Source organism: Ornithorhynchus anatinus, chromosome 10, assembly GCF_004115215.2.
Source record: "Ornithorhynchus anatinus isolate Pmale09 chromosome 10, mOrnAna1.pri.v4, whole genome shotgun sequence".
In the NCBI taxonomy this organism is placed as follows: Eukaryota; Metazoa; Chordata; class Mammalia; order Monotremata; family Ornithorhynchidae; genus Ornithorhynchus; species Ornithorhynchus anatinus.
In genome coordinates this window covers 51,293,998-51,309,067 of record NC_041737.1, presented here as the reverse complement: position 1 = coordinate 51,309,067, position 15,070 = coordinate 51,293,998, and the positions used below count along the sequence as shown (strand labels likewise).

General features: G+C 47.6%; 1 protein-coding gene and 1 long non-coding RNA gene across 3 annotated transcripts in view; one reads left to right on the top strand and one right to left on the bottom strand.

Moving 5' to 3' along the window:
• Window positions 1-15,070, top strand: part of DGKI (diacylglycerol kinase iota) — a 143,581-nt gene that overhangs the window by 35,618 nt on the left and 92,893 nt on the right. For both annotated transcript variants that reach the window (XM_029073824.1, XM_039913249.1), the window contains 5 exons: window positions 368-446; window positions 4,411-4,466; window positions 6,285-6,347; window positions 7,247-7,320; window positions 9,590-9,701. In XM_029073824.1, coding sequence (XP_028929657.1) covers window positions 368-446; window positions 4,411-4,466; window positions 6,285-6,347; window positions 7,247-7,320; window positions 9,590-9,701 — 384 coding nt within the window. The remainder of the gene's footprint in view (window positions 1-367; window positions 447-4,410; window positions 4,467-6,284; window positions 6,348-7,246; window positions 7,321-9,589; window positions 9,702-15,070) is intronic.
• LOC103171036 lies at window positions 10,141-13,089 on the bottom strand. The gene is made up of 3 exons (XR_486559.3): window positions 12,938-13,089; window positions 11,508-11,565; window positions 10,141-10,486 (listed from the first exon to the last, which is right to left on the bottom strand). It is a non-coding gene; the product is annotated as an uncharacterized LOC103171036 (long non-coding RNA).

Here is a 15,070-nt window from a genome sequence, read left to right as displayed (position 1 = left end):
ATGCTATCGATTGCGTGATTAGTAAAGAGTAAAGTAAATCATTCGAGTAAAATGATTGTATTAAATGCTTACTATGTGCCAACCACCAAAGGAAGATCCAGGACTGATACATCACAGGTGGGTTGGACACAGTCTTTGTCCCACAAGAGCTCCAAGCCTGAGGAAAGAGGAGAGGCTGGGAGGTTCTAAATGCTGAGGGGACAATGCAAACTGAGGAGAGGGAAATGAATCGGGGAAGACCTCCTGGCGGAGGTGGGATTCGAGGAGGGCTCTGAGGAAACACTTCTGACCAGGGAAGAGTTTTCCGAGGGGGAGAGCTCTGCCGTGACCGAGGAGACAATCCGGACCTCTCCGTCTTTCATGACAGCTTCCCCTCAGCGTCTTCAATAACTACTTCAGCCTCGGATTCGATGCCCACGTCACGCTGGAATTCCATGAGTCGCGAGGTGAGAGAGATGTTTCCCCCTCACTCAGATTTAGCCTGGTGGTTTATTTTGGATCCAGGCGGTGGGGCTGTCCTGGGAGGGTGAGGTCCAGATGCATCCCGGAAGCCCAAGGGAAACTGCCAGGTGGTTTCTGGTGGAACCTGGCAGGAAATGTGGGGTTCTGTGGCTTCTCATTTAGGGAAACTGAGAGAAGGACAGCCTCTGGGGGAAAGGGGCTGGGGGGCTGGTAGGGGGAAAGCATGATTGGTGAGAGGGTCTGAGAACACAGCCTTGCTCCCATGGGAAGGAGAAAATGCAGAGGAGCTGAGAAGATCGAGAGGAGAATAGATAGAGACAGCCAAGATGGCTGCAGGAGACCAAGGTGGTGGCTGAGGGAGAGAAATCCTCAGAACCAGCTGATTAAATCAAAAATCAGCCCCACAGGAAGACTGTCAAGGACTCCGACTCTGCTAATATAGACTGGACGGTTCTGCCTTGAGTGGGCAGACATGTAATTCCCCGCTTCAAAACCTTATTGAAGGCCCATCTCCTCCAAGAAGCCTTCCCTAAGTCCTCCTCTCCTCTTCAAAACCTTATTGAAGGCCCATCTCCTCCAAGAAGCCTTTCCTGACTAAGTCCTCCTCTCCTCTTCTCCCACTGCCTTCTGCCCTGCTCTTACTTGCTCCTTCATTCATCCTCCCTCCCACCCCCGCAGCACATATGTAAATATCTGCTATCAATTTATTTATCTATTGATTTATATTAATGTCTGTCTCCCTCTCTAAGCTGTGAGCTCGTTGCGGGCGGGAATGTGCCTGTTGTTACACTGTACTCTCCCAAGTGCTTAGTACACTGCTTTGCACACAGTAAGCACTCGATAAATATGACTGAATGAATGAGTGGATCGGAGGTAACTGAGTTTGCCTTGAGCTGGATTATTTCTGGGGCTCCCTGTCCACCCTCCCAGCGGGCCGGAAGATGACGTTAGCTCCCACGGTGTTCGGAGAGAAATCGGGCTTTGAAGGCTACCGGATAGGTGCCTCTGAGGTATTATATTGATGAAGATGAGATTTAATAAGCACTAAGTGCTAAGCACCGTGATGACAGCTGTGGCAGATACAATGTGATCAGGTTGGACATAGTCTGGGTCCCATATGTACTCACATTTTATGAGGGAGGAAGCACGGGACTTTTATCCCCATTTTACTGTGAGGAAATCGAGGCATAGAGAAGTTGAGGAACGACAAAGAAAAGTAGCCTGGCCTACTGGAAAGAGCACGGGCCAGGGAATGAGAGGACCTGAGTTCTAATTCCGACTGTGTGTGATCTTCGGCCAGTCACTTCATTTCTCCGTGTCTCAGTTACTTCATCTGTAAAATGGGGATTAAGACTGTCAGCCCCATGTGGGACAGGGACTGTGTCCACCCCAATTACCTTGTATCTTCCTCAGAACGTAGTACCGTGCCTGGCACATAATAAGCGCTTGACAAATGCCACAATTATTATTATTATTGTACTCTCCCAAGTGCTTAGTACAGTGCTCAACAAATACACATATATAAATCAATGGTGGATATATATATATATATATATATATATATATATATATATAAAAAGGGTCTCACAGCTGATAAGTGATAGATTCAGGACTCCCAGGCCTGTGCTTTTTCCACTAGGCAACACTGCTCCATCGTGGGGGTGTCTTCGGAGTTTCCAAGCTGAGTCAGATTGTCATAGGACGTTCCAAATGGTGTGTGTGTATGCGATCACGCACTAGGCTCAGGCTATGCCCACAACCGAAGTCATAATTCCATTTTCCCTCTTCAGCCTTTGCTTAATTTTCACTGCTTTGTGAATTCTAACAAGCCCTCTCACTTGTCCTCATTTTAAGAACATCAGAACGCGGGCTTAAAAAATGGTACCGCTCAAATGCCAGGCTAAATAAAGTTTTGAGAGTCTGACAGAATGAGCTGATGCATATTTTATAATGTTTAAGACTGCTCCAAGCTTTCAGAATAATAATCAAGGGCCATGGGAGGAGAGAGGAATGAAACAATGACAGGAATCGGCATTTCTTTATTAACTTCGGTCCCGCCATGCATTCCTAATGCAGCTGGAGCTATCCTGGGGAAGTGGGCCGGTCTGTCTTCGAGTTGTCTGTGAGAGGAGATTAGAAAGTCCCCTCCGTTATTACCTGTATTGGCGGTGAAGCCGTTCTTTTATAATGAAGTCATAAATCATTAAGAAGAAGGGGAGTTAGTTGAAAGATGCAAATGTAGATGAAATGGAAATGAGAGCCTTATTAAAAGCACATCTCCCAGAGGCCGCCCCGACTAAGCCCTCATTTTCCGCTTCTCCCACTCCCTTCTTCATCACCCGTGCACTAGGATTTAAACTCTTTTTGCACCCCTCTCTCAGCCCCATAGCACTTATGCACATATCCATAATTTGATTTATTTATAATAATAATGATGTTGGTATTTGCTAAGCGCTTACTAGGTGCAGAGCACTGTTCTAAGCGTTGGGGTAGATACAGGGTAATCAGGTTGTCCCCCGTGGGGCTCACAGTCTTCATCCCCATTTTCCAGATGAGGTGACAGAGGGACAGAGAAGTTAAGTGACTTGCCCACAATCACACAGCTGACAAGCGGCGGAGCCGGGATTCGAACCCATGACCTCTGACTCCCACGCCCGTGCTCTTTCCTAATGTCCGTCTCCCTCTCTAGACTGTAAGCTCGCTGTGGGCAGGGAATGTATCAGCTCTGCTCAGTTGTACTCTCTTCAGAGCTTAGTACAGTGCTCTGCACCCACTAAATGCTTAATAAAGACAGTTGATTGAGAGAGAAATGACACTGGGAGAGTTGATGCTGTCATGAAACTCCTTAATGTTTATGTACTTTTAAGCTCCTAAATTGGTACTTCTTTTATCGTGGTGCGTCTTAAAGCTCTTGTATATGTGCCAGACACTGTGCTAAGCCCCAGAATAGGTATGGCCTCCTTCATGGATGCGTGTTTCATGTGAGCCCCGTACCTCTTGGTTTGAGCTTTGAAACAGAGAAAGAGAGAGGAAAAAAAGAAAATGAATGTATCTAAGTGTAGGGTGTATGCAGTTCTTCTTTCTTTCCCCGTTGTGTTATGGGCCAGGGTGGAGTTTAGGGGGATCAGGTTCTTCGGCCCCTTCCTTCCCCTGTCTCCCCCCACCTCCCAGCTCCCAGTTCTTCCTCCAAACACCTCCTCCATCTTCCCCACCAATATTTTGGGAGCAGAGTCTGGAGTCGCACACTCCCAGTTCCCTTCTGAAGTGCGGACCCTGAGAGAGCTGTGGAGCGCAGACTCAGATTGGCCGATCAATCCATGATACCCATTGAGCGCTTACTGGGTGCAAAGCACTGTACTAATAAACAACTGGTAAGATAGAGTTGGTAGATACCATCCCTCCCCACAGAGAGCCTACAGTCTACAGGGGAAGACAGACATGCAGATCAACTCCAGGTTGTGGACAAACACTCTTCGTGCTAAGTCTTCTGCCTGGTCCAACATTTCTGGAGGCACCTCAGGGCCAGTAGCATTTTCTATTTGAGCCAATAATGTCAAAATTCCTTTGCAAAGAGAAGTGTTCTCTGGCCTTTATGGCCAGGGATCCTTCTCATTTCACTAAATCAGTCATTCCATCGGTGGTATTTATTGAGCTCTTATTGTGCGCCCAGCCCTGGACTAAGCGCTTAGGAGAGTACAATACAACAGAGTTGGTTACCTGCCCGCAGTGAGTTTCCAGTCTACGGGGGACGGAGGATGTGGCTGGTCTGTAGCAACCGGGCCCTTCCCCGCTGCTCCTTCTGGTTTGGGAATGATGGGAGTGCCCGGCCTGGAGGCCCTGCTGCCCGGAGAGAGATTCTCCTGGGACTCCTTGGCCTGGCCCGTGCCTGTTTGATCTGCTGTTCCTAATGAGGTCATCATCACAAATCAAGCTTTTCCCTCTCCGCAGAAGCAAATCCGGAGAAATTCAACAGTCGGTTTCGGAATAAAATGTTTTATGCGGGGGTGAGTATGGACCTCTCCCTCTCTCCTCCTTCCCGCTCTTGCCTCTTAGAGCCCTGATGGGGTTTCCTGGGCTGAATAGTGTTCAGGGATGCCCCCCATCTACTGGCTGGCTCCTCCCTGACAGCACGGAGCACGGGGAGTGAACAGAGGCTAGCGGGGGACGGGGTGCTCATCAATAGATCAGTGGTATTTATTGAATGCCTACTGTGTGCAAAGCAGAGTACCAAGCCGTTGGGAGAGTAGCGTAGAACCGAGTTGGTAGACATCCTGCCCACAGAGGGCTTGCAGTCTAGAGAGGAAGAAGAGCATTAAAATAATAAAATTGACCTGGTTATTAGGTGACTCTGGGAACACAGAGGCTCCATATGGTCTTTCAGCTTTGCTCATCGTCATGGCTCTCCCTGTTATTTTGGGGGTCAATATCTCCTCCTGCTAGGCTCGGGGAAGAGAAAGCTGAAGAGTGTGTCTTTGAGACGGGTTGCGGGGATCAGAGCTGCTATCCCTTTTTAATCACTTCAGCTGGATACTTATCTTATCAGGCCCCTACTCAGAAGAAATCACTTCTAGGAGGGATTGGAAGGAGGGAAGGGCACTTTAATAGCATGAGAGAGACATGGAGGGTGGGTGAAGAAGAGGGAATAAAGAGTAAGGTAACATGGAATGAAGAGGGGACTTCTGCGGGCGGGGTATAGAGAGGTGGAATAGTGACTACCGGTGAGCACTCACAACAAAGTTGTTGACCAAGTTGCCTAGCCTGTGTTGAATGGTAGCATAAACGGTCATGCCCTGGGAGGTGATTTCCGTTTCAGGGCGCAGAGCGGGAGACCAGCATGAAGGAAGCAGCCTAGTCATAAAGCGGTCAGAGTTTAAGCAAAGGGTTCATCGGTAGGACTGAGAAGAAGAGGATTCTGGGGAAAGGAGAGGCTTGACAAGATATTGCCTGGCTGTAGTAATAATAGGATTAGAAATAGTAGTAAATCATCAGTGGTACTTATTAGCCCCTACTGTGTGCAGAGCACTGTTCTAAGCATTTGGCAGAGCACACGCAGCAGAGTCGGTAGACATGTTCCCTGCCCACAGGGAGCTTATAGTTTAGAAGAGGAAATCAGGATATTTTGTGACAGTAGTCGTGGCTTTGGAACTGTCCTTTGGTTTGATGACGTTTACCAGACGGTGATGATGGTATTTGTTAAACGCCTACTGTGTGCCGAGCGCTGTTCTAAGCGCTGGGGTAGATACAAGGTCATCAGGTTGTCCCGCGTGGGGCTCCTAGTCTGAATCCCCATTTTACAGATGAGGGAACTGAGGCACAGAGAAGTTAAATGACTTGCCCAAAGTCACACAGCTGACAAGTGGCAGAGTCTGGATGAGAATCCACGACCTTTGACTCCCAGCCCGTGCTCTTCCCACTAAGCCACACTGCTTCTCCACTGGTGGGAACACAGTGGTGTCTACTGCCTGGGAACATGTCTACGAACTCTGCTGTCCTCTCCCAAGCACTTAGTACAGTGCTCTGCACACAGCAAGCATCCAATCCATACCACCGATTGCTGTCTCAGAGATATTCTGTTTTGCGACCACAGGCAAATTGCTGTAGGGACTGAAAGACAGAGGGCAGCAAGGATTTGGGCTGGGGAAATGGGTGTTGAAGACAGTGAGAGAGAAGATGATACCCTTTAGAAGAGAAAGGGGCATGTTGAAGCCACTGAATGACATTAGTTATGATGCAGAAAAGGAGAGAAAAAGGTAACCAGGGAAAACTAGAAACAGTGCAGTGATTTCAAGAGGCTTTCCCCCTTCCCTTTCCCTGTGGTACAGGCCGCCTTTTCTGATTTCCTGCAGAGAAGCTCCAGGGATTTATCCAAACATGTAAAAGTTGTGGTAAGTACCAAATACACGGGATGGTCCCTTTGACAAAGCGAATGTTGTTGCAAACACACGGAGAAGCGTGGCTCGGTGGAAAGAGCACGGGCTTTGGAGTCAGAGGTCATGAGTTCGAATCCCAGCTCTGCCACTTGTCAGCTGTGTGACTGTGGGCGAGTCACTTCACTTCTCTGTGCCTCAGTTCCCTCATCTGTAAAATGGGGATGAAGACTGTGAGCCCCACGTGGGACATCCTGATTCCCCTGTGTCTACCCCAGCGCTTACAACAGTGCTCGGCACATAGTAAGCGCTTAACAAATACCAGATACCAACATTATTAACCAATATCGGTCAACACCTCTGGTTTCCACAGAGACGCTTGGTCAAAATGTTCCTTTCCAGTATAGTTCTTTTGCATAGAGGAAGTCAAGCCTTCTTTCTGCTCATTGCTGTCACTTCTATGTACCTTACAAGGATAAGGCCCCTTATTCAACCACTTCCCATTTTTGTTTAAAAAGATAGGAAGATTCCATCCATTCACGTAGACGGTTGGAAAAAAAAAGATCTGCTTAGTGAGGCTAGCTCCATCAGTCATCTCAAAGTCTTCTAAAAGAGTATTTTGCAAGGCAGGGTAAAACATTTTAGGAAGTAAAGTTTCTTTGCAGAGCACATTCTCTCCACACAGTGATCTGTGATTTTTTTGAGAGACCCAATTCGAGGGGACACCTGCACCTTAGTTTTTGATAGGGTGAGTTTTGGGGTTCGGCGACGGGGGAGGGATAAGCTTGGAACACAGCAAGCCAATATTAGTTCTTCCCAACCAGGGTCAGGGAGCGGAGGGATATGTTGCTCCCTGGTTGTCACAGTTGAGCCACCCCATTTGAAAGCCCTTGTTGTGTTGTTTTTGATTGTTGCAGTGCGATGGAACGGACCTCACCCCAAAGATTCAGGAGCTGAAGTTCCAGTGTATAGTGTTTTTAAATATACCTAGGTAAGTCCTGGCCAGCACCCAGGGGCAGTGGCCTTCTGGCAGGAACTTTTCATGTAATCAGTCAGTCAATCACTTGTATTTATTGACTGCCTACCGTGCGCACAGCACTGAACTAAACATCTGGGAGAGTACAATATGGTAGAGTTGGTCAACGTGTTCACCGCCCACAACGATCTTACAGTCTAGAGGGGGATATAGACATTAAATAAATTACAGATATGTACATAGTTCCTGTGGGCCTGAGGAAGGGAGTGACTAAAGGGTGCAAATTCAAGTCCGAGGGTGACACGGTAGGGAATGGGAGAAGAGGAAATGAAGGCTTAGTTGGGGAAGGCCTCTCGGAGGAGATGTCATTTCAGTGAGGCTTTGAAGGTAGGGAAGCTGATCGTCTGTCAGATATGAAGGGGGTGGGAGTTCCAGTCCAGAGGCAGGACGTGGACCACAGGTTGGTAGCGATTTAGATGCGGTCAAGGTGCAGTGAGTAGGTTGACATTATAGGAGTGAAGTGTGCGAGTTGGAAATCAAGGAGGGTAGGTAGAAGGGGGAAAGGCGATTGAGTGCTTTTAAGACAATGGGGAGGAGTTTCTGTTCGATGTGGAGGTGGATAAACAGCCCTGGAAGTTCTTGAGTGGGCAAACGTGGGCTGAACGTTTTTGTAGAAAAATGATCCAGGTAGCAGTCTGATGTATGGATGAGCCGGGAGAGAGAGGAGGCAGGGGGGTCAGTAAGGAGGCTGATGGAGTAAGCAAGGTGGGATAAGATAAGTTCTTGGATTACCGTAGTAGCAGTTCAGATGGAGAGGAAAGGGGAGATTTTAGCCAAGTCGTGGAGGTTGAATTGACAGGATTTGGTGACAGATTGAATATGTGGGCTGAATGAGAGAGATGAGTTGAAGGAAATGCCAAGGTTATGGGTTTTGTAAGACAGGGAGGTTGGCGGTGCTGTCTACAGTGACTTTCCCATTAGGAGGAGGACCGAGTTTGGATGGGAAGATAAAGTGTCTGTATTAGACATGTTAAGTTTGATTGTTGGTGGGACATCCAAGTAGAGATGTCCTGAAGGCAGGATGAAATGAGAGACTGTTGAGGAGAGAGATCAAGGCTGGAGATGTAGATTTGGGAGTCACTCAAACAGAGATGGTAGTTGAAGCTGTGAGAGCGAATGAGTTCTCCAACGGAGTGGGTGTAGATGGAGAATAGAAAGTGATCCAGACCTGAAGCTTGAGTGAAGGGAGGCAGAGGAAGAGCCCATGAAAGAGACCGAAAAGGAGCCGCCAGAGAGATAGGTGGAGAACCAGGAAAAGGAGGTGTTAGCGAAGCCAAGTTTGGATACTGTTTCTTTGGAGAAGGGTGTGATTGTCAGTGTTGAAGTCAGCTGCGAGGTCGAGGAGGGTTAGGATGGAGTAGAGGCCATTGGATTTGGCAAGAAGGAGATCAATGGTGATCGTTGAGAGGGCAGTTTCTGTGGAGTGAAGGGGACTGAAGCCTGATTGGAGGGGGCCAAGGAGAGCATTTTAGGTGAAGTGGAGACAGTGGGTGGAAAGAACTCCCTCAAAATGTTTGGAGAAGAATGGTAGGAGGGAGATGGGGCAATAACTCAAGGAAGACATGGGGTCAAGGGAGGGTGGTTTTTTAGGATAAAGGAGACATGGGCATGTACTCTCTATCGCTCTAGGTTCTCCAGGAACATCATTCCTGTTTCCCCATTTGCAAGCAAAGCCATACTCCATTGCATGATAATCATCCTATTGATTGGCCCACAGGAGGCTGATCTTTGCAAATGGAACCCACAGGGCAACATTTTGACAACCACACCCATCCAGTTACCATTCATCTCTTGACAAACATTAAAATAAAAGAAAATTCTGCCTAGAATTTCCCACACCCTCCAAATCTGGTTAAAAACGTCAAAGCCCCGTCTGGATTTTGGGTCTTTAGGACATAACTCCCTGGTGCTTTGTCTACCAAAATCTAAAAGCCAATGGAGAAAGGAGTTACCCATTTTGTCTCCTTAGGCTGGCAAAAAGAGCCAAAAAAAAAGTCGAGTTTTTGAAGGCTCCTGGTGGCTGTCATTTTCCTGGTTGAAGTTGGGATGGGGGTTGGGGTGAATGTTTCTTGTTTATTTCTCTAGTGGGTGAAATTGGACCCCGTCACTATGTAACAGGAAGTTCTCCAGAGGTGCTTGGTGGTGATGCTGATGATGTCATTATTGCAGCAGAACAGAGGGTCTAGACGATCCTTCAAGCTGGTTTTCGTACCTCACTCTGCAGGTATTGTGCGGGCACAATGCCGTGGGGAAACCCAGGAGAGCATCGAGATTTTGAACCTCAGCGTCATGATGATGGCTATATTGAGGTCATTGGGTTCACCATGGCCTCTTTGGTGAGTATTTTGGATTTTCCTGGAATTCACGGTGCTCGTAATTTTGGCCAAATGTCTCCACTTGGGAGGGATTTCAGCAGAATTCTGCTTTATCACCACTGCACCCTGTGCGTTAGAGTGTAGGAAAATGATAGCAGTGAGTCTAAGTGGGAAAGGCACAGATCCGGGAGTCAGAGGGCCTTGGATTCTAATCCCAGCTCTGCCACTGCCTGCTGGGTGACCTTGGATGAGACACTTGAATGATCTGTGCCTCAGTTTCCTTGTTTGCAAAATGTGGATGAAATAGCCGTTCTCCCTTTCACTTAGATTGTGAGCCTCACGTGGAACAGGGACTGTGTATGTGGCTGGATTATCTTGTATCTTCCCCAGTATTTATTGCAGTGTTTAAAACATAATAAGTGCTTAATAAATGCCGCAGTCATTGTTATCGCGTCTCGAGTCAGAAGAAAAATCAAGATGCATTTATTGGTGTATTTAAAAACAAAACATAGCAGTAAGAGAGAAGTTTTTCCTGCAAGTTAGATGGCATCTAATTATGGACACATCCCTCTTTACCCTGCATTGCTTAACTCGGGAAGAAACGGACATTTCAAAGCTGTCCGGAAATCCGGTTTCTCGAATTGTGAGGGAGAGAGGAGCGTGATGGATGCCCACTTCCTGTCTGACCTCCAGGGCTGAAACATGGCACTTCCATCTCTGGTTTGAAGCCACTCTGCTCTGGGGCAGTCCTCCAGTTAGCCACTCCCACTCCTGCCTCCTCAGGTGGTGGGAGCTTCCTAAGGGGTCTAGAACAGTCAGTTAGTTGTATTTATTGAGCACTTACTGTGTGCAGAACACTACTATGCACTTAGGAGAGTACAGTACAACAAAATAACAGGCACGTTCCCTGCCACAACAAACTGCTCTCTGGAGCACCTTGCGTCCAAATATGGCTGAACCTAAAGTCCAGGATAGTTCTCTGGAGCCCCTTGGACTCAGAAATGGCCAGACTGAGGGTCCGGTGCCTGCCGCTCCTAGAAGAGCAGATGATTTTTTCCTCCATTCATTCCCTCCCTCCTCTTGTTATGGATAATAGAATTTCCCCTGCAACGCACATGCCGCCACCCACCCAAGCCCAGCTTCTTTTGGTGGTTTTGATCTCCAATTCCGCTGTCTTGGAATTTACGTTCCAGGTCTAAAAACTACCTCTAAAAAATCCTCATTAAAAATACATCTGAATGGCTGCGGCTAAGCAGAGCCCATGTTCATAATCTCTCGTATTTCCGTACAGTCAAATGCCTGTCAGATCACATTACTTTTATAATGCCTTGGCCTTTCCCCCCCCCCCCCCCCCTTTAGGGTGAAATAATCTCGCTTTTCTAAATGCTCACTCCCCCCGCAAACTGTCCTCTGCTTCGTCCTCCTCGTTGTGAGAAAGTGAATTTTATTTAACGAATGTTCGGTTGGTTATTATGTTGAAGTAGGAGGGTGGTGAAATAAGACTGTGAGCCTCTTGTGGGACAGGGACTGTGTCCAACCTGATTAGCTTGTATCTACTCCTGCACCGAGCACAGTGACTGGCGCATAGCAAGCGCTTAACAAATACCATGATATATATTTATAAACAACTATCCTGAAAACGAAGGGCATTACTTTTCAACATCACCCTGGCTGCTAGGGACTCCTTAGAGATCAACTCAGTCAATAAGGAGCGTGAACCCTGTAAGGCTTGAAGCAAACTGCAGTCTCTTAACAGTATAAGATCCCGAACAAAATAAAAAAATGCCTGTAACGTTTCGTTCCCTCATTATTGATTGGAGCCCCTACCAAAGGCGTGGAACGATCCATGCTTGTTCTCTTCAGGATGTCTCAAATAGGCCAAATTCTGTGAGGAAAAGAAGATTCTATATAAACTCCATAGCTAGCTTTTGGTCTCAAAGCAGAGGTCCCCGGTTCATTCTTTCTGTTTGAAGTGTATTCCCTGCCAATGAAGATTATCCTCCATTTGATCCTGGCAAACCCAGGTCCCTTTCTGAATTCTGAATGGCCCAGACCTGACTGGAGATTTCTGTTCATTCCTCCACCTCTGGGGTTTCTTGAGGACTCCACTTCCAAGGATAGGCAACTTTTTGTGACTGGGGCCTTTTGAAACTGTGAAGAGTCCAGGGGTGATTTAAAGAAAAAAAAAAAGCAACAAACCTCTGTCTCTTGGAAGGTTTAAAGGGATGTGTCCAGGTTTCTTTACATGGATATGTGTTGAAATGGCAATTGGACAGTTCATTTTCGTGAATTATTTAGAAGAAAAGTTATTAAAAAGGGAAAAAATCTTTTTGCAGAGACTCAGAGGTAGAGGTTAAAGATATGGCCTCTGGTCTCAAGGAGTTTAGACTCTAACAGGGAAGGCAGGCAGCCATGTAATTTACAACCAGTGGGAGCTTGTGGGAGAAGTGATGATAAAAATATTAACGATCTCGTATTAAATGCTTACTTTGTGCCAAACACTGTACCAGGAACCGGGGTAGAAGCAGGATAATCAGATCGGACACAGTCCCTGTCATACACGGGGTTCACAGTCTGAGGGGGAGGGAGAACAGGTATTATATCTGCATTTATAGATGAAGAAACTGAGGCACAGAGATGTGAAGTGAAGTCACCTCTCACTGCCTTAGTTTTCTCATCTGTAAGATGGGTATTACGTACTTGTTCTCCCTCTTACTGAGACTGTGAACCCTATTTGGGAATGAACCCTATGGGGAAGCAGCGTGGCTCAGTGGAAAGAGCACGGGCTTTGGAGTCAGGGCTCATGAGTTCGAATCCCAGCTCTGCCACTTGTCGGCTGTGTGACTGTGGGCAAGTCACTTCACTTCTCTGTGCCTCAGTTCCCTCATCTGTAAAATGGGGATTAAGACCGTGAGCCCCACGTGGGACAACCTGATCCCTCTATGTCTACCCCAGCGCTTAGAACAGTGCTCGGCACATAGTAAGCGCTTAACAAATACCAACATTATTATTATTTGGGACAGGGACATTGTCTAACCTGATTATCTTGTATTTCCCCTGCTGCTCAATACACTGCTGGGCATATAGCGCTGAACAAATACCATAATAATTATCATTACTATTATTATGAGAGTAAGGGAATGAATATCTAGAGTCTACAGATGGATACATTCATGAGGGTTTTGGTGGTTGCTGTGATGACAACAGCAGGAATGGGAATTGAAGGGGAATAAGGGAGTCAGGTGGTCGGTCTGGACCTTCGGTAGCGCCCCACGGCCCCGCCGGCTGGATTTTCTCTCTCTCTCGCACCTCCCGGTCCGGTTTGGCGGTGCATTATCCAGGCATCCTGAGGGGAGGAGAGAAACCTCTCTTTCACAGCCTCCGCTGCAATCAGGCGCATGTCCGGCTGCTTTGTGAGGTAACAGCCGGAGTTTCGGCCGCCTCATGGCCACTGCTCTGTGAGGTAACAGCAGGTGGGTGAGCTGCTGCGTGGCCTCCCGCCCCAAGCTTCCCAAGCGTCTTTGTGAGAGGTGGTCCTTGCCCTCGTGAGGGGAGCAAAACTGCCTCACCTGTTGAGCTACGAGGACCCTGCTCCCAAAATGTGCACCTGGTGAGAAGCAGCATGGCCTAATGGATAGAGCCAGGGCCTAGGAGTCAGAAGGTCCTGGATTCCAGTCCTAGCTCCACCACTTCTCTGCTGTGTGAACCTGGGTGAGTCACTTCACTTCTCTGTGCATCAGTTACCTCAGCTGTAAAATGGGGATTCACACTATGAGCCCCATACTGGACGTAGTCTATGTTATTAGCTTTTCCCCACCCCAGCACTTACAGTGCCTGGAACATAGTAAGCGCTTAAATACTATTTAAAACAAAATGAAACACAAACCCTGGAGGATGGCCCTGCATTTATATGGCAGGAGAGGGATGGCCGGTGATCAATCTTTCCCACCTCCTCTGCCCACACCTCGCAGTGCCCTGTGGCCTAGTGGAAAGCCACAGGACTGAGAGTGATGAGGCTTGGGTGCCGATCCCGCCTCTGCCACTTCATTCGGTTGTATTTGTTGAGCACTTACTGTGTGCAGAGCACTGTACTAAGCTCTTGGGAGAGTACAGTGCAACAATAAACAGACACATTCTCTGCCCACAACGGGCTTCCAGTCTAGAGGGGAAGACAGGCAATTTAAATAAATAAATTACAGATATGTACATAAGTGCTATGGGGCTGGGAATGGGGAAGGACAAAGGGAGCGAGTCAGGGCGACAGAGAAGGAAGTGCGGCCTTGGGCAAGTCACCTCACTTCTTTGGACCTTGGTTTCCTCATCTGTCAAATGGGGATTAAATACCTGTCCTCTCTCCCTCTTAGATTGGAGAGCTCCACGTGGGACAGGGATTGTGTCTAATTTGTTTAACTTGTATGTATCTGAGTGCTAAGTCCAGTTCTTGGCACACAGTCATCACTTAAACCACAGTCATTATGCCAGTTTTTTCAGAAAATCTGGTTGCCGGCACAGAGGGATTCTGATCACCAACCTACGACCTCGCGCCTCGCTGCGGTGAAACAGATTTTTTGACCTCCAGCAAGTTAAAACCTTGGCCTACTATAGTCCAGAGCTACACAGCCAGGTGCCCCATGCTGACATCACTAGATAACGTCGATTGAAAATTTGTCTCTTGAACTACACAGCAGGGATGCTCCCTGACCACTTTTTCTAGGTCCCCAGGGAGGATTGGGGGTGGAAAATCTCTTCAGTACAACTGCGCCACCTTCTATCCGTCCTGACAATCGCCACCCAGCAGTAGGGATCTGTTTTCCTCCGATTCTTCCCGGGAAAGTTCAACAGTCCTCTCTGTTCAGTTAGAAGCATTTGAAGTGAATTTCAGGTGTAGAGCATTCAGTGACCATGGTCCAAACAACAGCAGCAGCAAACACACTCCTGACACTGTCAATCAGTGATATTTATTGAACATTTACCGTGTGCAGAACACTGGACTAAGCATTTGGGAGAGTATGCTACTGAAGAGTCGGTTGACATGATCCCTGCCCTCAAGGAGCTTACAGTCTCATGGGTGAGATGGACGACTAACTATGTTACAGATAGGGAAGGAGGTAGAATATAAGGATACTGCGTCTCGTATTTCTGTTGTACTTTGCCAAGTACTTAATTCAGTGTACTGCTCTAAGAAAGTGCTCAGTAAATATCATCGTTACAACCAGGCAGAGGGTAAAAGATAAATCCGGAGCATGCCGATCATCTTTGGAGGTGGATCATCTTTAGGATCAGGCCAAGCATATTGAGGTAGGTCATCATGTAACTCAGCACACCGAGTTCTTGCTGGGGAGCATCAGTGCTTCGTAAACGTTTCCTGATATGCTTAGGAAGCTTTTCTC